The sequence below is a fragment of the Callorhinus ursinus genome, unplaced genomic scaffold (assembly GCF_003265705.2).
Source record: "Callorhinus ursinus isolate GAN/ISIS: 27379988/994484 unplaced genomic scaffold, GSC_fseal_2.0 scaffold4, whole genome shotgun sequence".
Lineage (NCBI taxonomy): Eukaryota > Metazoa > Chordata > Mammalia > Carnivora > Otariidae > Callorhinus > Callorhinus ursinus.
The window spans coordinates 122115465-122141662 of record NW_027397066.1 but is presented as its reverse complement, the minus strand read 5'-3'; the positions used below and the strand labels follow the sequence as shown (position 1 = coordinate 122141662).

The window sequence follows — 26198 nt, the reverse complement described above, 5'->3', positions numbered from 1 at the left end:
AGGGTGGCCCTCTAAATTACAGCAAATTACTTCCTTTAAAGGAAAAAAAAAAGGAGATTATTGGACCTCATCTGATTCAGAATTTTTAAGAATAAGACCCTGGAGTCTGATTTTTGAAACATACCAATAAACAGTATTATGCACCTGAAAGTTTAGAGCCACCATAATACATGCGTCCAGAATCACATCCCGATTTCCAGAGATGGTAGCTCACCCACCCAGGTCTTTAGGGAAGCTTTTGACCTAGCAGAGCATTCAGGCAAGTTTTGTGTAAGTGCTTTTTTATGATAATGGAAACTAGTCTGGGTCAACTTGGCTTGGTTGGTTTGGGGTGTTGTTTTTTTTTTTTGTTTTTTGTTTGTTTGTTTGTTTGTTTAACTTTAGTCTGGCCATGATGTGGATACTTTTTATCTCATTTTTAGCCAAAAGGAGATATTTAGGACATAGATGCTCATGACATACAACAAAGTAGCATAAAAAGATAAACAATAAAATTTTTAAAACAACTCAGTAGGCTTGAACTCCGATTTCTCCAAATCATTCACCTCCTCTTTCCACGGCTTCAGTATGTGATACTGTGGTTGTGTCTAGGAAGAATAAAAACTTGCTCCTGTTTTTCTAACCTATATCTATATTTGTGCCTAACTTCAAAGGTCTTTTGAGTTCCCTTTGCATCAGTGTGGTTAAACCACAGCATTTGGATATGGAAGTATGCCAGTATTTCACAAGGCATAACCCGATCAAAGGAAAGCCATTCACTTAGTGCCTGCCCATCATCCCTAGCAGTCTCTCCAAAAGTGAAGCTTTCTTTTTCAAGCTGAGAGTAAAGTTTAAGTATATTTAAAATAATTTCAGCATGCCTGGTATTTGAAAGTTGTCCTTATATAAGTCCCTTCATGAAAGGAAATATATATGATTTTTCCCAGAAGATCTTAAAATACAATCGATACTGTGGACAGATTTTTGAAAAAGAAAGAAAAGATTTTTGAAAAAGAAAAGGGACCCCTGGGTGGCTCAGTCAGTGAAGCCTCCAACTCTTGATTTCAGTTCAGGTCATGATCTCAGGGTCCTGGGATCAAGCCTGTCTCAGCGGGGAGTCAGCTTGTCTCTCTCCCTCTGCCCCTCCCTCCCCTCCCCATCATACACTCACACTCTGTCTCTCTCTCTCTCAGAAATAAATAAATAAACATTTTTAAAAAATAAAATTAAAATTAAAAAAGAAAGAAAGAAAAGAAAAGAAAAGAAACACAAGATAAAATCACCACTTTCCAGAAGTCAGCACTCTGAAAGGGACAGCAACCCAAATAGAACCATAAGCACTTACCCAGAAGTTGTAGACAGATGAAGGCCAGGGGAGTTTTGGCAGCACCCTACCAAGGAGGTTTCAGTCCCCGTGGCAGTCTTCAGCAGTCACCATTCTCAAAAGTTTTAGGAATGCTTCAGATCTCACCCTGGATGATTTCAGTAGCAAGCCCCTTTCTGCTCAGTCCTGTAAAGGACTAAATCTGAGCCCCATAATACTATGTCATGATGCTATTTCTAACCAGAATCATAATCCTAGTTGCCAGCATCTGTGCCAGGTGCCGTCCTAGGTGCTTGACAAGCACTGCCTCACTAACACCTCCAACTCCCCTTTGAGACAGTTATTTTAACCTCATTTTGAGCAGATGTGGAAACTGAGGTGTATTAGGGTTAGATTGCCTGACCATATAGCTGGTAGATGGCGTGGTCAGGATTTAAACCCAGGTCTCTGACATCAAGGACCAGGTCCTTCCCATCACACCACCCAGGCTTCTAGAAATTTCTAAGAAGGGTGTGTTAGCTGTCCGCCGCTCGTTCAGCCTCAATGACAGGGCAGGAGCAAGAGGAGCCGGTGTTTACTGGCACCAGCTTCACTGCAGCCGAGCTTGGCTCACGGTGGCACCTCGAACTATATACGAAGTCCTTAAACTGTGTGCTTCAAATGTCAACTCTTAGTGGCATTAAGTTAGTGCAGACTTGCACTTCCTGAGTTTCATATTTACTTCAAAGTAAAAACCACCCCATCATAGTTAGCGGTAGCTCTACAGAGATCAGTTTTACACATTAATAATCAGTAATGCACCCAAAGTCACATACACTCCATGCTTCTGAAAGGGAAATGCCACGAGAAGGGAGAGGAGCACGTTGTGGTGTTTGGGGGCTGGTCCTTACTGATGAAGGCTTCGCCATGTCCAGGAGAGCCGACAACAGCCCATCTCGCAGCGCTTCCCGCTAGCTCTGCACTCGCTGCCGGTTGCAGAGGGGTTTGGTCTTTATTATTATGAATATTTAGAAAGTTTGCCTGTAGCAGTACTAAAATGTGCATCACAGAACAACAGTTGTTTACTGTGTTTGAAGTGAAGACCCTCACCCAGGAGATCTCATTCGCTTGAAGTTCATATCTCTCCGTCTCCACTCGCAAACAGAGGCCTGTGAATAGCAGTTGTCATTTCAGAGTTGTGTCTCTCCAATTATTTGGTTGCATCTCTTCCCAGAAGTTCCCTTAATTGAACCAGACACTATAAACCCACTTGCATGTATTTAATGACAGCCAGCTCCATGCCTCTTTACAGCAAAGAATAAATGAGCCTGCAGCTGCAAAACGAGGGGGACACCCACCGCCTCCTTGTCCGCATCTACAGTCCCCATCCACACAACTCCAGCCAGAAATTAAAGGTAGCTGCCCACTTTTTAAAGCCACGGGGTACTCGGTAGGTTTTTGACAAGTTACTGTCGGGGCAAGTGGAGTTATAAAATTGGACACAACTCAAAAGATCTCTGGGTCCCTGGAAGGGGCGCCTGGGTGGCTCAGTCAGTTAAGCGTCTGCCTTTGGCTCAGGTCATGATCCCAGGGTCCTGGGATCGAGCCCCGCATCGGGCTCACTGTTCAGCAGGAAGCCTGCTTCTCCCTCTCCCACTCTCCCTGCTTGTGTTCCCTCCCTCACTGTGTCTCTCTCTGTCAAATAAATAAATAAAATCTTTTTTTAAAAAAAGATCTCTGGGTCCCTGGAAGCCAGCTCATTTGGAATGTCATCTCTCCTGAAGCCGAGCACGGTCATGATAGTGTAGCCGTGGCACTTCCCAGAGCTGCCTTTGCTGCACGTTTGCTCTGTGTACTAGTGCTCTCTGTACTACAACTAGTCTCCTCTAGTACTAGTACTCTCGTACCGCTAGAGCGAACTTCCTAAATATTAATACAAAAAAAAAAACCCTTCTGCACTGACAGTGAGTGCAAAACCAAACAGGAAGCGCTCGTGCCAATGAAAAGATGCTTTTAAAACACAATCTCCTTGATCCATTCATTCACTCACCAAGTGTTTATTTAGTGCCTACCGTATGCCAGGCCCTGTTCCAGGCCCCATGGGCTACAGCAGTGAACAAAGTACAAAAAAGTTCTTGCCCTTATCTAGTTCCTTTCCAGTAGGATTAAACAGACAAACAGTTAAACATACAACCATCTGGTGATGGTAAGTGTCATACAGAAAGGGAGAATTGTTATTACAGGAAGGAGAGTAAGGAGAATAGGAGTGCCAGGGTGGAGGTGGGAAAGTTTTAGGCTTAAAGGGGCCATTGGATCAAAGACCGGAAGGACGCAGGGAGCAAGCCTTGTGGGTGTTTAGGGCAAGGACATTCCAAGTGGAGGGGGCAGTGAGGGCGAAGGACCGGAGGCAACGCTGTGCTTGGCCAGTTGGAGGACGAGGAAGGGGCCGGTATTCTGGGAAGGGAATGAGGGAGGGAGGGTGCTGCAGGAGACGTGGCGCGAGGTAATGGGAGAGGGGTGAGTGAGACCATGGAAGGCCTTGTTGGCCATTATAAGGACTTAACCTTTTACTCAGAATGAGAGGGGAAGCCACTGGAAGGTTGAGTAGACTAGTGGTAAGATCCAACGTCCACTTTGAAAGGATCCCTGTGGCTCCTGGGGCTGGATGCGTGGAGGGGTACAGCAGTGAGAAACAGGACGGCCAGTTCTGAAGCTTCCATCCAGACAGGAGTTTAAGGTCAAAGGTAATAGTGGTAGAAGTGGTGTTGGATTCTGGACATATTCTGACCACGGAGCTATAGGACTTCCTGATAAACTAGATGTGCTTGTAAGGAAAACGGGAATTAAAGATATTCCAAGGTGTTTGGCCTGAGGGGCTGGAAAAACGGAGTCGCCATTTACTGGATTAGGGAAGATGGCAAAGAAACAGATTTTGGTGGTGGAAGAGAAGGATGTGGGGGCAGGTCAAGTGTTCCGTTTTCAGCATGCTAAGTTTGAGATGTCTTCTCAACATCCAGTGGAGAGCTGGCCCTGTGAGTCTGGAGTTTTCATCATATAGAGGTTATTTTAAGCTCACACACTGGATGAGATCACTAAGGAGCATGGAGACAGAGGAGAAAGGGGCTCCGAGGACCGAGCCCTGAGGCGCTGCAGAGGTTAGAGAGGAGATGAAATTATTTTGATAATAAAATGATATGAAATTCTAAATCAGGCAGACATATTGACATCCAAACTTGCAGGCCTGTATTTTTTCTCCTGCCTCCTAAGGCTGAGGCAAACATTAAATCAGAAAAGTAGATGCGAAGACACGTTGAAACCTTAAAAGGAGCAGGCTCTCATGTTCGTGTGGTGCCTACTACATGCTAGGCACTGGGTTAAGCACATACGTTGCCTTCTTATCTCAGGTAAGCTTCACAACAGTCTTGCCCGGTAGCCGTTACCGATCCCACCGTCCAGAGGAGAAAACTCTGCTTCCGTGAGGTCAGATAGCTCACCCCAGTGCACACAGTGGGAAAACAGCAGAGCCGGCACACGGGCCCGTCTGTCTCCCTCCAGAATCCTCCAGAGAGTCCTCTTGCTCCCCCTTCTTACCAGACCTGGCTTCTCAGCCCAGCTCACATTAGAATCACCTGGGAGCCGTCCAATAACCATGATGCCCCAACTTCTGCCCACAGCTATTAACTCCAATTCCCTCAGGATAGAGACTTTCTAAAAGCCACCCAGGTGATTGTGAGGTGTAGCTGGGGCCAAGAACCGCTGTAGTAGGACTGCGTTCTGTGTTGATGTGCATTTATGCACTATTGTGTTCCAGAAAGACTGCAACATAGGATTATGCCTACTCATTTGTTGATAAAAGTGGCCATTTGTACTGACTTGTGAAAAACCGCAGTTCTTTTCTTTCTTTTTTTTTTTTTTAAGATTCTATTCATTTATTTGTCAGAGAGAGAGAGAGCACAAGCAGGGGGAGCGACAGGCAGAGGGAGAGGGAGACACCCCGCTGAGCAAGGAGCCTGATACGGAACTCGATCCCAGGACCCCAGGATCATGACCTGAGCCGAAGGCAGACACTTAACCCACCCAGGCGTCCCAAAAACACAGTTCTCTTAGATATGTGAAGTACTCAGAGGTCAAGGAAAACGGAGGGAATTAGAAAAACATCATTATTTCCAGAAATGGCTCCCAGGTCTTTCTTAATTTCTTCCTCTGCCTAAAAGCCTTCTAAATGAGGCCTTAACTCCCCAATTTTTATATCATTCAGAATAAATAAAGGGCGGGAGGGGGTTAGTAGGATATCACCTAGCCAAGTTAAACCACAGAAACCTCGGTCAACCTTTTTAAAACAGATGGATTTAGGGGGGCCTGGGTGGCTCAGTTGGTTGAGTGTCCGACTTGTGATTTTCGCTCATGTTATGATCTCATGGGTCTTGAGGTCAAGCTGTGCATCAGGGTCCGTGCTTATAGGGGAGTCTGCTTGAGATTCTCTCTCTCCCTCTCCCCCTTACCCCCTGCGTGCTCTCTCTTTTTCTCTGTCGCTCAAATAAATAAATAAATCTTTAAAAAAATAAAACAGATGGATTTAAGGATAAACAGCCCTGACTTTTAATCCCCAAATCAAAACTGCCTCATTCTTTTGTGTCAGGAGGCAGCTCTTCTGAGGTTGATGTTCATCATAAACATGGTACCATCAAGAAGAAAATTACTGCCAGAGGGTGATTAAATGGCCATGTTGACAAGACAAAAAATGTATATTAAAAAAAAATACCGTGCATTTGTGTCACAGCTTACTCACATTTACCACTTGGACTTGGAAGCCTTCCAGAAGTCCCACTATCCACTAGTAAGAGGATCTCCAGTGCAAAATTTTAGGGAGCACTAAGTTTAGAGGGTGGAAGCTGTGCCAGAATCCGTGAAAGCACATGTCCTATCCGTCAGCTTCTCTTTGCCTTGGACTGAAAAGATTTCAGTGTTTTTCTTCATTTATATAAAAACATATCTAAATAAATTCTGTAAAATTAAACAAGGCTTTCCAGAGCCAGAGTTCAGTGAGTTCTGTTCTGAGCCAGGGGCCAGTTCCGTATTGGTGACCATGTTAAACGTATTTGATGACCTCGTGTTATTTTTGTCATATGAAAGTCTCTGTCTATTTTTTGATGTTTTCACATCCTGTGAGCATGAATATTAGCCAGATTTTCTCTTAAGAAGACAAAAGACTCTTCCTTCACAGCCTAGTAAAGGAAAAAAAAGTAATCTCAATCTACTTCCTGCCCACCTCGTCTCCATAAATATGGTGACCCCCTCCTGGAAGACACAGCCAGCATTTGAATGAAGCCCCCGTGGCTCAGTTCTTTAATTCATTCTGGAATTCCCTGCTTGCTAATTACTCCTACAACGCTGTCAGACAGGTGAAGGTGTACCTAATCTTCTGAGGCAGAAACCTTCAATTGGTAGAGTTAAATGTTTCATTGTCAGCATCTGGTGAGCCAGCTCAGGCCATTCATTAAATGTCTTTTCCAATCAGAACGTACCTGTTTCAAAACAGAAATAACACCAGCTGCTCATTTTGGTCTTGTCTTGCATCTTTATTTACGTAAAACTTTCAGCAAAGTGATGGGCTTACAGCCCGGGTAACTGAAGACTAAAACCCCATCTTTAGTATTTTCCTAATGGGCCAAAAATGGTCATAAAACCACCTTTTATCTGAAGCAGGTAAAAGGCCGGCCACATAAGCACCTGTGTTGAAAGGAGTCCCTCTCTTTTCCTTTCAGACTTTTCTTGTGTAAATATTATTTTTCTTAGGTTTCCCCCCCTCTGTTTTTGGTGTTAATATTATCAAGCATCTCTTTTCTTCTGGGGTCCCTCGGCACTGTGACAAATTAGCATTCAGGCATTGCAGGCCCAGAATTCTGGCTGAAGACCACGGATGCTGGAGCCAGTCTGTATGCACATCCAGCTCCCTCCGGTCACTAGCTGTACCTGGCCTTGGGGAAATTGGTCCTGACTGCTACCTCAGGTTCCTCATCTGAGAAATGGAGGTAAGAATGGAAGTTTTACGCACACTGTAGACATGAGGAGGGAACGAACTGATGTTTGCACACTCCAAATGCTGCCTGACCCAGAGCAAGCCCTGCGTAACTATCTTCTACAGTCTGTATTCTGCCTCACTAACCTGCAAGTGAAGATCGGGAATATCCGTGAACTCCAGATGTGGCTTCTGAAGTCCCATATGAGATGGGATTGTTGAAAGACTAAAACATGAACACTGCTCTCTCTTTCCTAAAGCTTTGGACTCCTGGAAAGATGGTTCCTTTCTCTTAATTACAGCCTTAGACGTGTGGTTTGTAACCTTATACTTGTTAATTGTCCTGCTCTCCCAGGCCTAATTCTCACTTTTGGATAAAAGAAGTATTTTGGGGTTCTGGTTTTGAAAGATGAAGGATAAATCTCTCCAAGTTGACCATCAGAAAAGAAATCTGACATTTAAAACCTTCCTAACTGTGGAGGGGAGGGTGGTTATCAAGCAGCACGAGCTCCTGAGAGGAAAACAGAGAGGCCAGTTTGTGAAGCACGTTTGCTGACATCTCTATGGATTTTAAAGTGTCCCTTTCCCTCTCCTGTGCAATCTCCAGAGATAACCGTATGACATTTTTCAGGCTTCAGAGGTTAGAAATTAAAATTCCATTTGTACATATCTAGTAAACTGGGGTGAGATGATCGTGTTTTTCTGCCAGAGGTCTAGCCAAAGGGGGTGGGGGTCGTCAGAGATCCCGGCGCTGCTATTGTTGCCTTTGTATTCAGCAATTTGGAACCGCTCAACATCTTTGTGGGTTCCATGAACCCCACACTGGGACACTGCGGAAACTGCTAGAGAGCTCATATTTGCATATGTTACTTAGTTGTACCTCATTTTGGATGACTCTTGGTACAAAAAGGACAAAAATGTTTTCTTTTGTGTCTCATACAGCAGCAATCGAGTTTCTAATGCTGCGGTAGAGTCATATCAAAGATAATATGGCAGGAGATTCCCGTTAAAGATGGAATGACACAAAAAGAACAGGGAAGCAATAAAATGTAAATCATTGGCAAGGGTAAAGCAGCATAATCCACATATTAAAATGCCTTGGAGAATTTGAGCAAAAGACCAGTCATTGAGTTGGAAGTGAATGAGAACAGATCACACGATCTGTGACATCCTTTCCCCCTTCCTGAGGGAATCGGCAGGAGGTGACTTGCCAGCCTTTGGAACATACCAGAGTATGTTTGGGGGGAGTCCTGGATTAGCCAGGATTATAAGCAGAATGTAATTTTGGGGGCTGTGCAGACTAATTACCTCCTGCTCCAAAAGGCCATATCTTAGGGGAGCTCTTAACTGATCCAGCAGGTCTCGGGTGGGCAGCAAGCCAGGCCATACCCATTGACCTAGAAGTAGGGGGCCTTTCTTTTTACCCCCACTAAAAGAGAAACAAAAATCAGAATACCCCAAACGTTCACTGAATCCATTTGCCTAACCACTGTGTTCCTAGACAGCAGTGCTGCATTCCCTCACTGCCATGCGTCATGATGTTGTTATTAGACGGAATTTGCTCTTTGCCTAGATTTGGCATGGTACTTTCTCTCTTCTCTCACTGTTAAATGAGTAAGAGCATACACTCCTTGAAGGCAGTGGGAGGGGCGCGGTTACCCATTAATTCACTGGACCTAGAAGAGTGTCTGACACATAATGGACGAAGACTTACTACTTACAAGACTTTGAGCATTATTTCACTTAGCATTTATTTAAAAAAAAAAAAAAACCTGTGAAGTAAGTACATTTTACAGATGTGAAAACTGAGGTTGAATAAGTTGCCCAACCAAGGTCATGCAGGTGCTAAGTGGTAGACATGGGATTCTAAGCCAGGGCTCTTTGACTCCTGTGTCAGGCTTCTTCCCCCAGCCCACCCAACCCCCACCCCCTACCCACCCACCCCCATATCAGGCTTCTTAACTGCTATACTGATCTGCCTCATGTAGGCTACTGGATATAATAGATTATAAATCGCTGCATGAAAGTGACAGCTATATTACTGAAAATTAGCCTGCTTTAGGGTTATCCTAACTGAAAGCCTTTTCTAACCAAATTCCAGAACTGTTGTTGTACTTTATCATGGCATCATTTTGTCTTCTAGAAATGGCATGTAATTGCTCCTTTGTTTAGTAATTGACATAAATTAGTGCCAGTGAGTTTGACTTTCTGTGACTGTTTTGTCTTTAAAGAGAAGGACTCTGTGTGTGTGTGTGTGTGTGTGTGTGTGTGAGAGAGAGAGAGAGAGAGAGAGAGAGAGAGAGAGAGAGGTTGGCACTTAGCGATGCCAGAGAAGAGTGTCTCTGTTCCTCAAACAGCGACTGCCTTCCTGGATTATGTTATGACTGGGGAGACCGTCTATCCCAATGACTTTTAAAGGCAAGCATGGTCTTTTCTGAGAGATTGACTGAGGAAGAGACTCCAAATAACAATGTGTGGGACATTTAGATAGTAAACTTATGGATGTTTCTAACTAAGAACAGACTAAACAAAAGCGGGAAATCACCATGACAACTGAGGAGCGAAGCAACTGGATTCCAGATTTTCCAGCAGCTCTCTCCAAAACTCGGTGAAAAGTCTGAGAAAGCCCTTAAATGGACAACAGGTCATGTGAATTCCAGCGAATGAACCCCTGAAAGGAAATGATGCAGGTGATTGGAATATGCGCGATATTAGCTAAGTGAGCACCTAAGTGTGATATGAGACTTCAAAGGACCCCCCAGACGGTGTTTTTCAACGTATTTCCTCTCCTACTCCACACTTCAATACTCCTTTCAAATTTCGTGTTCCTCGGTCAGCCCGGTTTCTTTCCTTCCCGCCACAGCAAATTTGACGCTGGGAAATACAGTCCTCTCTCCAAGGGGTGTGTGGAGGCAGTCTCTCTGCAGTCTAGCAAAGCAACTAATATTTGTTCTATATCCTGTCCTTTTAAATAGGAAACCTTACTTTAGTACCTATTCTTAAGTAATCAATCATTTATCAAGTAGCAGTCCTGTACTTCAATACTGCAGGAGATTAAAAGAAAAATGTAATACTTTGCCTCTGTTCAGGGGAAAACAAAACCTACCCCGAAGAAAATAATGGCAGCATCAGCAAATACTACATTCGCTGATGCCAGGAGGAAGAGCGACTTCTTTCCTCAAAAGAGGAAGAAATCCGTAGAGAGGCCACCCTCGGGGTGGAGGAAATAGAAAGCTGAGCCTGAATGAAGCCACAGGATTTAGGCACTAGGGAGAAGGGGCAAGATCCAGCAGAGGCTCAGCTCTTACAAACACAAGAAAGTGCTAGACCCGAGCCAGTGACAGCAATTGGCAAGGGAAAGTTTGGTTTAATGGAGTTGGCACGGCTCAGTGATTAAAGGTAAAGAGACCGAGGTCCAATTCTGACTCTACTGAAATGCGTGATGTACGATGTCAGGGAAGTCGCTTAACTGCCCTAAACCCCAGTTTCCTCAGGCTTAAATGGGAAAATCACCACTACTTCACAGGGCTGTTGTGAGGATTAAATGAGATAATGCAGGCAAAGCACTTAGCATGCAGTAAGCACTTCCAAAATGGTGGCCGTAGTAACTGCTCTTTACTGAAGTTGAATAGGGAGAGAATGTGATGAATGGGCCCTGGAAAGTCATTGTAATTCTTGAGCAGGCTATTGGCTTTAATTAATGTGGGTTGGGGGAAGATTAATCTGGCCAGGGTTTGGAGGATTGATGAAGGGAAGAGTCTGAAGACGGGGTGATGTCAGCAGGCTGTAAGAGTGATCTTGGCTCGATTTTCTGAGGCACTGAATTAGGCAGGTGGCAGTGAAAACTGAGGGGGGAAGGAGAGTGGCAGATGGAGGAAAGAATCTACAGAATTCAGTGGCTTGGTCAAGGGGTAAGAAGACAAATGGAATTAGTCAAAGATAATCCCCAAACTCTCAGTTGTAGAAACCGGGTAAGCCAGTGACAGGAGGGGTTACACAAGCCATGCTGACATGCATCCCGCTGACAGAGGAAAGCTGAGGTATCAGGGCAAGAGCTACCAGAAGGTGAGCCCCAGGAGGACAGGGACCTTGGCGGTGCTACTGACCTGATAACCCCAGCAACGAGGACAGTGCCTCACATCAGGCAGAGGCCCCAAGGTATTTTTTAATGAACGGATGGGTGGATGGTGAGAACATGGTGCACCCACAAGTAAGTAAGCTGAACAGCGATGTGAAGTAGCTGGTTTTTATATTAGGAACAATAGAGCAGGCTCAGCCTTCAGCATGGGTTAAATGAAAGTCCGTATTTAATCTAGAAAGAAAAATGTTGCTCAAGGAAACATGAAAAACTGTCCATCCAAAAGAAAGTATAAACTCTTGCAACTTGAACATTGATACGAAGGGAATTTTCTAATTCAGAGAACATAAAATAAAAATACTTAAAATAGGGAGGGAAAAAAACTTGTTCTTGTATGTATTGTTTTATCCTTTCTATCCTGGGTATAGGATAAAAGGAACCCCTTACTTGCTTGTTAGAAGAAGAAAGCTCTCACTTGAAGTTCCTACTTGGCAGATGTCAGTTGAAAGCTCTGCTTATGGAATATGTTGCAGTGTCAAGCTCTGTTGGATAATTGTAGATGAATGTGTCATGTGTGACATGGAACTGTGGCATGCTGTACATTACTGATTTCCCAAGTGTTTGGAGCAGGTAGTAATGTGCTGGGAAAGTGCTCTTTATCTATCCACACAGTGTACTTGTAGAGCAATGGGGAAATGCTTTTGGTGGAAATTACTTTAGTCAGAAAAAGAATCCATTTACAATATGCGCCTTCTAACATCTTTCAGACAATGCATTGTATTAAAGAGGCATTTTTTGATTAATGTTTTATAAACATTTTTCAGCATGACAGCTTAAAGCCCCTGTAAAATTGTAAATGCGTGCATCGTGTTCACTTCCATAAAGTCAAATGCCATCTCATAAAGTCTAGTTGGATCCTGTCAACCATGGTGACACAGAATCAGTACCTGGGAGCATTAAAATTAATTTGCTTCATTTATATTACTGCAGTGATAGCAAGATGAAAAGAGTCCTATATTTAAATTTTACTTTAAAAAGAAAACTCTTTCTAGTAAGTTTGTTTGTTTTTTTCTAAAATTATTGCCATTTTTTTCTCCTACTTAAAGAATGTAGTGAAAACGGAGTGATAGCCTGCACAGTAAATTTATGATGCAATCTGGAAGAATACAGATCCATTCATTCGACACACTCCTTTTGAGCACCTACCCTATGCTCAAAGATGAAGAAACCACCGGTGGTAGTAAGTGCAGTGAACACTAGGCTGGAGCGTGTTGCAGGCTGGGTAAGCATAGAGTAGAAAGGACCTGATGGCCAGCCTGGGACTTTGAGGATGGCATCCCAGAGGAGGCGACGTAAGAGCTGAGGGCTCGAGGAGTGGGTGAAGCGAGACGTGGGGGATGGGCATTGTAGGCCAGAGGAGCTCCTGTGTAAAGGCCTAGTTGTGGGGGGGGCAGTGATGGGGAGCAGCACAGGCATTCCTCCAGGCTAGAGCATGGAGGCAGGAGAGGGGAGGAGCGTGACATATAGAGATATAGAGGGATGGGGGCCAGGTCAGGAGGGTCCTCGTGCACCGCACTTAGGGGTCTCCCCTGGGTCACAGACTCCTGAGGAGTTTGACAGAATCAGATTTTGTGCTCGTTCTGGCCACAGAGCGGAAGAGAGCTTAGAGAGGACACACCTAAAGTCAGAGAGACTGGTGTGGAGATAGCGTGGGAATGCCGTTGAGAGCTGACTGGTCTGAAGGAAGCTTATGGGGAGGAGGTGTGAGTGGTCACAGGGACGCCCAGGAAGTCACTTCGTGCAGGGTTAGGTCACCTCCCACTCGTGGCATGCCTCGCCCTTTCACAGAGCAGGTCATCAGCTCTAGAGTGCCGACTGAAGGAATGAACGACCGAGTGAGTTGTTTGACAAGTTAGTGAAGAGGAAGAGAGGGGGAGCACACATAGGCTTCCGGAATAAGAGCCACTGCTGGTGTTCTGACTTGACTTGAAGATCACATTTTGCCCAATTCATGACCAAGTGGCAGAAATCACTGTGTGCTGAGTGCAGGGGCTCCTACAGGTTCCTAACCTCACTCTCTTGAATTTTGCGTCATCATCCTGATAGTGATGGCAACGTGGCAGAGATGCCCTAGAACTGACATATTGAACTGTGATGGCCACTGGAGCATGGAACGTTCGAACGTGGAAAAGTTAACTCTCACTCAGCTTCTCCCAGCTTCTTTCTACACTGACCTTCGAGGACATGAAAATGCAGACTGGAAGCTCTCTCCTGGGGGGTGGGGCAGGGGGAGGACTGAAAGGAAAGCAGGGAAAAAGAAAGATGGAAAGATACAGATAAATAGGAGATTGAAAAGAAACCCTAATAATTGGAGAGGAAAGTAGAAATCAAATGATTGAAAAGTAAGGTGGATTTTAAGACTAAGGGAAGATAAAGATTCCCGAAACAAATAACATATGACTTGAATCACTGGGGTCCCCCTTCCCTCACCAAGTGATTGAGCTGTGCATCCTCCCCAGGAGAGGAACAAGCAAGGATATGTGACAGGGACTTGGGTCCTAATCCCTGGAAGCTAGGCTTTTTTTTCTCCCTGTTATATTATGTTCAATCATATTTTTAACATTAGTTGCTTCGAGTGCTAGTGATAGGAAATTTGATTAACGATTAACGAGGAGGTATTGCAGGCACGTAAAGTGAGAAGGAGAAATCCCTATTTAATTCATCAAACGTCTGTAGCAGCTTCTAGTCATCACGGATCCCTTCTCTTTGTCTAGCAAGGTGAGTAACTGTAATACAAGGCAAAGGAAGGAAAGCGCCTGTAACCGCCAGGGTCAATCAGGAAAACTGAAAGCGCTCTTTCAGCGTAGGAAAGATTAAACAGTGTCAGAAAACTGAAAGCGGGAAAGGAGGCGGTGAGGGCAAAAAGGAGTAAAACCGCAGGAAGTAGCAAGAGCTAGGGGAACAAAGGGAAGTTGGGGTTCTCAGAGCCTAGGAGCTTGGAGGAGGAAATGGGGGCTCAGGCATCTTAGGAGGGGCACAGCGAGCTATCAGCTGGAGCCAACTATTGCTGCCACTGCCCCCTGAAGGTGCTGTTACTCGTAGGACCCCACGTACCTCCTCCTCCAGCCTTCCTCCAGTGCCCCTGCTGGCAGAAGCATCCAGGGAGTGGGCAGACAAGGAGGGGTGGTGTTCTCAGAGCCCCAGCCCCAGCCCCTTCCCTGAGCAGCATGCATACGGAAGAGTGCGTTTGAAGTTGAGACCCAAGAGCTGGAGAACCAGCACAGGGCCAGAAGAGAACATCACACAAATTGGAATGAGGGTCCAAAGAAGGTAGAAGGTCACTTGTCCACTGAAAGCTTCTTGACAGTAGAGACTTGGCTTCATCTTTCCGTCTGTGTGCCCTAGACACTTCTGGGGGCGTCCTAGCAATCACTTAGCTCCTTAAGCATATGAAGTCACAGGAACATCCTGGTATGGGTGGCCGGGGAGCTCGATGCAGACTTCTGTGTCTGGAAGTGCTTCTGGGAAGCATCCAAGAAGAAGGAGTTCCAAAAGAACCTCTGGACAAGAAAGTTTTTTGCGCACCACAAAGCTGCATTTCTGCTTAATGAAGCTGCAATCCCCGTGGCACTTTGACCTGAAGACCTCTGAGACCTTGAACCTTCCCTGGCACAGAGGGCTAGAAATGCAGGTTGTGTGGGTTGCAGTTCAGACCCCACCACCTGGGACAGTTTCCTGACCCTGCGGTCCGTTTCCTCATCAGTAACGTGGTGTGAACACTAGTTTTCACCAGCCTCCCAGGGTTATCGTAAGGCTTCCTTCATTCATGGGGGAGCACTTGGGCAGCACGTGACGTCTAGTAAGCCCTCATGGCATACTAACAACGATGGGCATCATTATTGCTAGCTGCATGTACCTAATTCCCCACACTAAGGTGAATCTGTGCTGTGGCTTACCTTGAGACACCTTGTCTCTCTTGCAGCCAATTTCTGGTTACTGAGCCCACTTCAGCTTGCTGAGGAATGACAGAGCCCGAGTCTTCGCCCAGAAAGGGTAGCTTGAGTGATTTAGCCCAGCAGCCATGGTCCTTGAACGCTGGGTCAGAAACCCCTGCTGCCGTCACTTTCAGGGACAAGTATCTCCATATTCCTACCATTTGCTTCCTTCAGCCCCGCTTTTACTCCACCCCCATCCCCGCGCTCCTGAGCGTCATCCCTTTGCGCCAAATAACCTCTCCTGGAAACAGGAGGAGAACGCTCAGCTCTTCTTTTCTCATCACGATGACTTCCCAGGTTCATAATATCAGATGCTGCTCTTCGACTATCCATGGATTAAGTCTATTATTTTCAAAAAGAAAGCTCTTTTGTTTTTCATATTGGTGAGAAGACAGAAAGTGCAAAAATCTAAATAAACATGTACTTTCCAAGCTTTGAGAGAGATTGTTGGGGACGAGTTAAGTGTTTTCAGTTTACGGCAATGATTTGTGAGGCTATGAAAAAGAAAGCGGCTATGAAATACATTTTTGCATAAAGGTTTGAAATTTATTAGAAGGTAAAAATAATTGAAAAAGCAGAGCTTTCCTCAGTGGGTTATAATAAAAAGTTATTTATGTGCCATCAGTGTGCATGTTTAGGAGCTTGGGTCCTTCTCAGAGGCTGTTCTCAAAGAAACAAGAAGGAAGCTAAGCTATTAAAGCTATTCCGTTGAAAAAGCTGACATACATACACAGTAATTCTGACAACTGGGCCATATTAAAACAATTGGTAATAATAGTCAAATTGCCCATGTCTGATTTCTCTTATAAAAGCTTAATAGGTACACACTGTAGGCAGCTGTTTACAAAATCTGCAGACCTTGCCCTTGGTATAATAGAATGGTAGACTCGGGAAGTAGTAGTCATTTAGCTGAGTTCCATTAAGACCTTCACTGTGGGGCTTAAACATTCAGCCCTAATCTTAGAATTCACCTGCCATATAATATCTCATAAAGTGCTTTGAGATCGTTGGCCAAAAGAGAAGGCACAAAGCCTCTATTAATGTTCATTTAGCGGAAGTGCCCTCCCACTTATAATGGTATATATCATATATTATCTTACCATATCCTTTCAGTTCTCAAAAGTGAACTTTGGGACGTGAAATGATGCCAGACAGGCGTCCAGCAGACTGTTTCACGACAAAGCAAGAAAAGATCCATTTTTGAATCTCCGCTTTACTCATATTTTTCAGCCTTCTGAGATGCAACTCTTCTCTCCTCTCCTTGGTAGACAGCCTGCTAATTTGCAGTGGGAATTATTGGTGCCTTTGAACACTGACCACCTTTTCAGTTTCATCTGTTCTGGGTAGAGCTTAGAGTTTTAGGTACTGAAAGGAAGACGGAAAGATTTAATGAGTCTTTTGAGACATTCCCTAGGAACACGTTCAGGGGGAAAGATGGTAATGACCTAGTCCAGAGTTCCAGTTTTAATGGAGTGTCTTTAGTTTGAGGACAGACTGAATTTGCCTCTAGATTTTCTGTCTTCTTTGTTCATCAGGAATTCCAATGCTGAAGATCGTGTTTGCAGGCCACGAGCACCTCTCCCTAATATCTGTGCCCTTGCTCATATACCACCCAGTTCAGATCCTTCTGGGAAGTGTGTTGGTGCCAACAATAAAGTCTTGGATGGTGTCAAGGCAGAAGGTGAGACTCTGGAAAGATCTCATTTGAATCCTAATCAGACTGAAATGCTATTTCCGAATCTTAGCCGTGCGTATACTTTAACTTTTGCTAGCATACCCTCATCCTCAAGTACATACTTTCTTAACCAATCACGATAATAATGACGCATTGATCCATTTCAATTTGAAAAGGAGGACTGAGGGTTACATGGTTTATATTGTTATGAAAGTGCAACTATACCTAAAATGCAGTTTTGAAAAGCTTTTTTAAAAAAAATCCGCTCACAATGGCGGACATATTGCAATGGGGTATACTCAAAATATCCTCCCCTCCTCTCAGGTATACACGTTCTTTCCCCCACCCCGTCTTCCCTGCCTGTCCTGATTTCACATGCCTTTCTAAATCCGGGAGCACCTGGCTTTATCTAAAATGTCTACTTTATTTTTAATTTTCCAGACACCTAGTAACTTCTTTGCACAGTGAAACTATGTGTTGGAGCATTTAAAAAGTTTAATTAACATAGGAGCCCACACAATGTCAATTTCACCATGCTTAGCTCAGAATCTTGTAACTCATTCGATATCTATAGATTTGCTTTCCTAAATTATCAGCCGAAATAAAACCCAGGTGATTCATACAGAGTTTCGATGCTGTGTGTACCATCGGAGCGCCCGGCGGGCTGTGGGCTGGCTCCTTCTCAGTGGCACGGATGTTACAGGACTGCCCCGAGCCTGGGCACAAGGCAGCAGCTGTTACCAGGAGAAGAGTGGGAGAAAGAGACAGCCAGTGGCAGGGGCGTGCCCGGTGTGGTGTCCTTAGCGTCCTGAAAGTGGAATAGCCGCACTACCACCTATTGAGCTCTGTGTGTGCGAAGCACATCCCCATCTTCCCCTGGTTCCGAGCGTGGGCCTTGAGCCAGCCTGCGAGCTCAGCCACCTCCTCTCCAGGTGACCCTGGCCACCTTATTTCACTTCTCTGTGCCTCAGACTCACGATAATATCCGCTCCTCAGAGTTACAGAGGCTCCTCTGGCAGGGGTTTGATGAAAGCTAGCTGCTGTAATTATCACTGTTGTTGTTGTTCATTACTGTCTACAACACTGCAGCCAGTGCAGCTGTCGCCCCTGGACAGCTTAGGAAGGAGGCTCGGGGAGTCGAGCAACTTGCCCGAGGTTACGTGGGGTGGGTTAGTCAGTTGTAGAATGAGGACTACAACCCTGGTCTGTTTGGTCCCCCAAACCTTTCCCTGATACCACAAGGACACTCGAGACAGAAATACAACATTGTTTTTAGAAGGAGTGCCCTAGGTCCCCGGGATCCTACCTGAACAGGTTAGCCCACCCAGCACCTTCATGTATTTTTCCACTTACCAGAATGGTAGCGATTACCATTCCTTACTGGGTACCACTCTGGGCTCCAGTCCGCCCACTCAACAACTGGTAGAGGAGCGCTTTAGTACCTTTTTATTTCTATTACTATTTAGCCCTTTTGAAAACTTCCATTTATATCTGTCGATGTATATGCGCATTGGTCAGCATTGGTACACATAAATTTTGACAAAGAATGAAGAAAAGTATTTAAAAATCCTAATATTCTGTCAAAAATATGCAGTTGTAGTGAACAACAAATTAAACAGAATGAAATTTGTCTTCTGCATGTTTAAAAGCAGAGTGACAGAAACATTTCCAAAAGGGAGGCTAAAGTGGACAATGCTGTTCATTCTCCTTTTGCACAGAAACCACTCCAAACCTGGGAGGTGTTGGCTGCCTTAGAATAATCCAGAAAGTGTGGAATATTTGCCCATCCCATTTGCCCACAAAAATAAATACAAACTGACAATCATAAGGGTATCCATGAGTATCTCTTCTGCTTTACAAATAGGACTGATTGAGACCCATGGCCACCCTCCAGTGTACAGCGGGACAGTATGAGTAGCCAGATGGGGCTGGAGAAATGACAAAGTCCACTAGCCAGTGAGGTGGGCAGGTGGACCTGTTTGTGTCCAGAGGTTTGGATTGTTGGTTATGTAATGCTCTCGGGGTGGGTGGGCTTCGTCTTCCTTCTAGTAGCATAAATTATCTGGTGTTGATTGATGCTTTCATTTTGTTCATAGATACTGTCCAGCTCTGAACATCATGTTGTCCTTTCTTACAGGGAGTGAAGTTGACGAGGCCAACAGTATAAGAAGGGAGGCACTCATTATGCAGCGATGTATATATGTACAGGATTGTACATACAAACAGTTCTGAAGACTTGTACTTGTGAATGTTGTTTCGATGCATATTTTATTTTTTTACACAAAAATATGATATAACAGTTTAAGTGCCTTAAAATGTATTTGACAGGAGTGTTATTTCCAAAACCTACTTTGTAGGTTACTGCCAGGGGTGGTACCATATTTTGGAGTGGTTTAATTTTTTTTTTCCAAACACAGGAAACCATGATCCTGACAAAAAGCAAACATGCTTTCCTCTTACCACCTTTGGTGCAATACAACCCTTCACTAGTTACTGTGCTGTTTGAAATGAGGTCACACCATCAGGAAAATCCCTTCTGATGACAGTGAAAATTTCCAAAGTTTTATTCATGAATACTTTGATTTACTCTGTGATTCTTTGTTTCTACAACTGTGACATGTCTCTTCCTTATCAACTCAGCAGGGGTCATGGATTGCATAGATGCAGAAAGGCATAAGTTATCTGCATTTCTTGACATCATTTTTTAGACATTCCTTCAGATAGTTTCCACACAGAAATTCCTCAGTCCCATTATAAGAGATTGTGGTGTTATATGTCTTAAATTTATTATAAGCTGCTTCAAAGAAAGAGCCTGATGTTTGAGTTATAAGTAAGTGAAGTTTTGAGGTAAACTACAGGACATGTATTCAGGATTTTTAAAATTATGTTTCATTTATTTTCCCTTTTTCTGCCATAATTTCTTTCTTAACTGTTTTCCAGCACACTTGCAAACTCCTAACAGCCAAATGTGAGATGTAAAAATGTTACAGTCAGTTTGAGAACAGCAACAGTTAATGATGGATTATATTCACATTCCACAACTGAGACCAAAATTTTTTCTTGTTACACAGATGTCTGAGCACAAATTGCCCCTTTTAGCCAGAAGTAGCCTGTTCCATCCTTGAATTAAGCACACTTAAAGGCATTTGAGACGAGTTATTAATGAAAATTTCCTTGGCAGATTTGACAAATGTTTGCAACAATTTCTTAAAATTAAATCATATTTGTTCTTATGAATAAATAAAAATATAAAGGTCATGGACACAAACAAATGTTACATATACACATTCTGTCTAGCCAGATGGAAAGAAAAATGGGCACAGAAAATGCAAAACCATTCATTAACCAAAAGATCAAATAAAACAAGTCCCCAGTTGGGCATCAGCTTTCAAAGGAGAATTCAATCTTGGCTTCCACTGTGGCTGGACGAACTTTCACTGGACCCAAATAGAGAAGAAAGCGATACAGAGAATTAAAGGACACTGTTCCTCTGTTTCCTGCCCAGCATTCTGTCACGTCCTCTCTGCATGTCCTCTCTTGATTTGACAGACAGTATTGGCATCCTGGGTCACACTGATGCTGACTCTGTGGTCAGCAACAGAAAAGATCCTTCCTTAGAAACTTACCAGGTTTATCAGTAGCGTAAATTCACATTATCATCACAAGCCGGTCTCATCTCGTGTTCCTTCTGACCATTTCAATATTACTGAACCTCATAAATTTTACAAGAGTTATCCTCAGTGTAAATTTTAAGGCTAGTACCAGACTCTGCAAAAATCTGTGGTGAACAGGCTGTTTGTCAAGAATTTCACTTATATCTAAAACTCCAGTAATTTCGGTGCTCACAAATGGAGCACAGAAAGGTTTTCATGTTTTGTTCCTACAAGTTTCTTGGAATTTCAGAGGCAATGGGGTTTGTCTGTCTGAGCTATAAAAATCTTTCTCCCTAGCATTAGAATACTGATTTTTTTCTCCCCAACTTATCTACCTCTATTGTCTAACACCTACAGTAGGTGTGATTATGGGATAAGGTTCAACTGAAAATGCTGTAACATGCTTTAAAAAATATGTTTTGTTTTCAAATAATCTCTACATAGTGCATTTGGGTGGCTTTAGTGATACGTTTATGCCTATTTCTTTTTTTACACAGATACTGTGGCGTATTTTTCCATAAAGAATTAAAAAATAAAATCAAAATTTATTTGTAAGTCATGCTTATTGGGATTTAATTATTCACCTCAAAATATTTTATTATTGTGTTATGCACTGTCAGGCTATCCATTTATGCATTTTTTTTGTCTAAATGTATTTATGAAGGAAATACATTAGATCATATTTATGTTTACTCATTTTTCCACTTGTTTTTTTTAAGTGGTTCTTACGAAATTTGATTTTTTTAAATGGGTGATAATGTTAATCTTTTCATGTGTTCTTTTCAAGTTTTAAATTCTGTATTTTTTAAAAATTCCCTATTCTGTTTAAAACTAACACACCTCTGGCTAATGTTCAGTGTTTGTTTATGCTAAATACCAAATTTTTACAAAAGGATTGGTGAAATAATAAAGTGGATTATTTATGATGAATGGAAGATGGAAATAATTCTATGATTAAACAAAGAGATGTTTCAGAAATCACAAGAGAACCTGTGGCTTATTTTTAACCTGGTTTCAGATGCACTCATAATGCTTTCCAAGTCTCTCTTGATTTCTCTTTGTTCATTCTGGTACTATTATATCATTTGTGCTTAAAAACACATAAGCTTCATAATCGTCCAGGTATCCATGTCATCAATACCTCCACCATGGCATCACGTTGAAATCCAAAATTCGCCCTTGCTTTTTGGTTAGAGTTGTTTTCTCTGCAACAGGATTGAGAACCAAAAGAGAAACATACCCAACAGGAGGGGCCAAATTTAAGTGATCTGAATTTTAGGCACCCTTGTCATATTTTCAAGGGATATAAAAGACAGAGCCTTGGAACACCTTTTCCAAGCACAGTGTTTCTTTATGAGCACCTTACCTTGTGTAGAATTCCATATTTGTGTCTTCTTCTTTGGCTGTCTTCCTGACTTAGCAATCCTCTTCTCCCTGGCAGGCTGTTGGAAATGCCATCCCCTCGACGAGGCTTTCCTGCCCGCCCCCCCAACCCCAAGCCAGCACCAGACTTGTGACATACCCTTAGAACTTGTCCTTCAAGTTCTGCAACCTTTGCCTCATCTAATCATGACGTTGCATATGTCACCTACAGTGTAGCCCGCATTTCTGTTTCTCTGCAGTGCCTAGCACAGTGCCTGGCTCAGAGCGGTAACCAAAAAATGCACGTCAATTTTCTCAATTGTGATCTTAATAAGTAGGACATGAACCTTCAAAATTATGAGAGAGCACTTCCCTACATATAGATCACTACTAATTTACAAGGAAGACTGACTTCTTTACTGCTGTTCCTATCTGAATAAGACTGGAGCTGCATCGTGCTACTCAGAGAAATGCATTACTTCATAGTGGTGTAAATATGAACTCTCCAAGGTGACATTGCAGGTGTGAAAAGCAAACAACTTTCATCTTCTCTGCTCTGACAGCACAGTAAACCCTCAATAATTCAGGCTAAATCAGGTTGGGTCAGTCGGAATTAGTGACTACTTTATATGCATAAAAAATAAAGAGTTTCCCTTGTAGAAGTTTTAACATACTACAAAGAGTAGATGCAGATTATTATGATTATTATCCTATCGTTGGTTTGTATATAGACATAAATGAAAAGTCTTATAAGAGTGTATTCTCTCTAGCAAGCCAACTCATCTTATTTACACTAGAGGACAGTTTCTCAAATGTGAGTAAAATAGAACCTCATTCAAAGGGGAAAAAAAATTACTCGTAGACCCTGGGAAACTCATCTACAGAGCCAATTCTGAGAAACTGCATTAAATAGTAAATGACCGTCACTAACGATCCATCGGGGCCCACGTGCTTGTGGACACAGGCGAGGACACGACCCATGAAGTCACAGCACCATTCTGAGTCATAGGTCGTCCCCTGGATGATGTCAACAACTCAGAAATTCCAGACCGCCCAGGGTTTCTATGAGACAGGGCCTTAGAGTCCGTGGACAGGAACCGACAACACACTGAAGAGCTCGATCCTGGCCTCAACCATACACATGGATCATTCCCTCCACTATTCCAGATGTGAAATCCTTACAACATGGTTGATTTGTACTCACTGCTGGAAGTTCTAGAGTCTGACTCTGGGTGTTCACAGAGAGCACCGTTGTCAGTGTGGTGTCCTGGGCTGGTTTTGCCAACGTGCTAAAAGCTCATCCTGTATCTTTTCCACCAATACGTGTTCACCATGACTTCCTACCCGGGGCCCTGCTCCACTAGCATCTCACGTGTGGTGTGTTCTGACAGTGCCCTTGCCCCACAGCCATACCTGGGAAGTCCCATGCATGTTGAAGATGGAGCAAAATACCATTTTATCGCTCACCTCTCTGCTTACGAAGCCAAAGAGAGTTGTGTGACATCCTAGATTTGTTACTAGGATCAAATGAGATAATTCCCACAAACAGCTTGTCACAGCGCCTGCCACTTGGCAAGAACTCAATTAGCGGCAGCCATTATCATTGCCCAACAACGGATGGGACCTGGGTAAACCACGCTGGATGTGTAGAGTCAGGTGTCAGGCTCAGTTCTGCATGACTTCTAATTATGCAAAAGACCTATTACAAAGTCCATTAAATGTCACTAATCAAGTCAGGAGGTGACCAGGGCATGAGTCTTACTTCATCAGTTAATGAAGATACCTGACTCTGAATTTCAAGATGGTTGCAGCAATCCCTGTCTTCCAGCAGGGATAGGAAGCCCTCCCAGCCCACCATTGCTATCTGGGTCACGCCTTTTTCTGCCTACTTCCAAGAACTCCAAGCAGAAACTTTGCCCAGTTTCCCCCAAAGCCCTGAGTCTGGCTAAGAACCATCTGATAAAGCAGTTGACAGATAGAGCTGCCCCCATATTGATTCCGATTGACTAATGCCTAACCTGGGATGAGTTCCGATTCCGGGGGTGCTCCCAGAGCAGGCACTGTGGTCACAACCCGCTCAGAGGGCCCTTCCTTGAGCTCCCCGCATCCAGGCTGAAACGTTCCCCTTCCGCTCAGTTGAGTGCCACCGTGGTCCTGGCGTGGCTGGCTGTCGATTACACATGCCCCTTTTCCACTCACCCCTTGAAGGTTAACATTTCCAGGAATTCCGGCGTCCGATTTTTCTTCCCATCCCCCACCCCCTGCTTTTCTCAGTGCCTTTCCCACTGTCCCAGCATCAGCCACCTTCTGTAAACCAGCAAGAGCTCCCAGATCGGTAGCTCTGAGTGCACATCTGACTACATTTGGACATCCCCACGTGGGTATCCTCAAGGCACCTCCAACCCCACACCCCTGAAGAAAAGCCAGCCATCTCTTCCTTTCCTTCCCTCCACTCAGTCCTTCCCAAGCCCACCTCCTATGTTGCCACAGCAATCCGGCCTGGTGACCCACCCCCCCAGACCTTCACCTCTCCCTTTTCATCTTCACTGGTCACCAAATTCTCTTGATCCTATTGCAAATCCTCTCCTTAATCTCCACCTTCCTCACCCCACTGCCACTGTCTTAAAATACCTTAAAAATGTTATTTTTTTCCTCCAGTAATACCTTTCTCCAATCCAGGGCACATTTATCAATCTCCTGCCGTGTTCCAAGTGCTCTGCTAAATGCTTTACATGACTTAACCCCACTTAATCCTTAAGACAATTTTGACATTGGTGTGATTATTCCCATTTTACAGATTAGAAAGTGGAGGTTCCAAGAAACTGAGTTCCAGGTGCCACAGCTCATAAGTGGTGAAGCCTGGATTGCCTCCTGGGTTGCTGACACAGCCAGCACCTCTGTGCTAATGACTCCCCATTTTCAGGGTCCCACCACAGCCCCCACCGCCATGAGACACAATCATCGGTTATTACCAATTGCCTCCTGAATTTCTTCACTTGCTATGATCTCACTTATCAGGTTGTGCCGGACTATCTTTGTCCACATATCTCTCCCCCTCTAAATAATTCATTTCTTCAATGGAGGACTTTGTTTTGCTTATCTCTATAACCCTGATGACCAGCAGAAAGCTTGCCTGATATTAGGGACCGCAGTAAATGTTTATTGAATAATGAGTTAACCTATAAAGCCCTCCAGATTACACTATTTTTGGAGAGTAGCATGTGACTCAATTATCATTCAGTGAATGGAAAGCATCATATGAATCAAACTACAAATGCTTCTGAAAGGACTCTTTTTTCATGAAACAATAAAAATAATAATGACAGTTTCAAGGCCAGAGTATCTAGACCTCAGTGTCCCTCCCGATGCGCATTCCTTGTTTTGCCATCTGCTGTAGGAGCCATCTCTCTGGCTGCTGTATGTGCAAGAGTCCTGAGGTCAGGGTCAGACATCCAGCCTGGGAGAAGCAAGTAGCTTTTGGCCCCAGGCTCATCAAACAGACCCTGACTCTCTGCCCTTGGTCTGCTTTCTGCTTCTCACTCCCCCGGGGACACACATGCGTCCCTGCTCACCCTCCTGGGACATTAACCACTCAGCCCCAAATGCTAAGTGAGGATCCAACCAAAACTCAACTGGCCGAGGAGAGTGCATGGGCAGATGCAAGAGAGAGCACTGGGCCAGGCATAACAAGGCCAGGCAGGCCAGTTATTGTAAAGGGAGCCCTACATCAGGGCCTTTTACCTCTGGGTCACTGGTTCAAATCCAGCCAGGCCTCGGCTGACAGAAAATCATTACCGGCTCTGTGTCAGGTTGCTTGACAGATGGAAAATGAGTTTCTGTCTCCGTCCAGCCGGCAAGTGTCCACATCACACTTGGCACTAAGCAGCTCTCAACTCTGCGGAGACAGAGGAGAAGTCAGGCGACAGTCACCCTGGGGTCAGGCAGGTCCCTGAGGTCAGGCGAGCCTGCATTTCAGCGTTCTCTGCGTGCGGGTCTGACAGCCTCCTTGTCTCAGCCTTTTCATGAGCGCTTTATTAATCTGCTTGTATTTTTTTTGTCTGAAGACATTGTTTAACAAGTCGTTTGAAGTAATGGAACAGCTGAGAAGATCTGATTCTGCGGCATTGAAAGATG

The 26198-nt window shown here is 44.1% G+C and overlaps 1 protein-coding gene across 8 annotated transcripts in view; it reads left to right on the top strand.

Moving 5' to 3' along the window:
* The window catches only part of SLC10A7 (solute carrier family 10 member 7), a 283656-nt gene that overhangs the window by 238646 nt on the left and 18812 nt on the right, over positions 1 to 26198 (top strand). For 2 of the 8 annotated variants that reach the window (XM_073892322.1, XM_025874270.2), the window contains 2 exons: positions 16885 to 17055; positions 19187 to 21246. The exons of 2 other annotated variants lie outside the window; for them this stretch is intronic. In XM_073892322.1, the coding sequence (XP_073748423.1) occupies positions 16885 to 17055; positions 19187 to 19281 (266 nt within the window). In that variant the 3' untranslated portion in view covers positions 19282 to 21246. Of the gene's footprint in view, positions 1 to 16884; positions 17056 to 19145; positions 21247 to 26198 lie in introns of those variants that run through there. 4 more of the 8 variants (XM_073892324.1, XM_025874274.2, XM_025874271.2 and 1 more) reach the window with 3 other exon arrangements.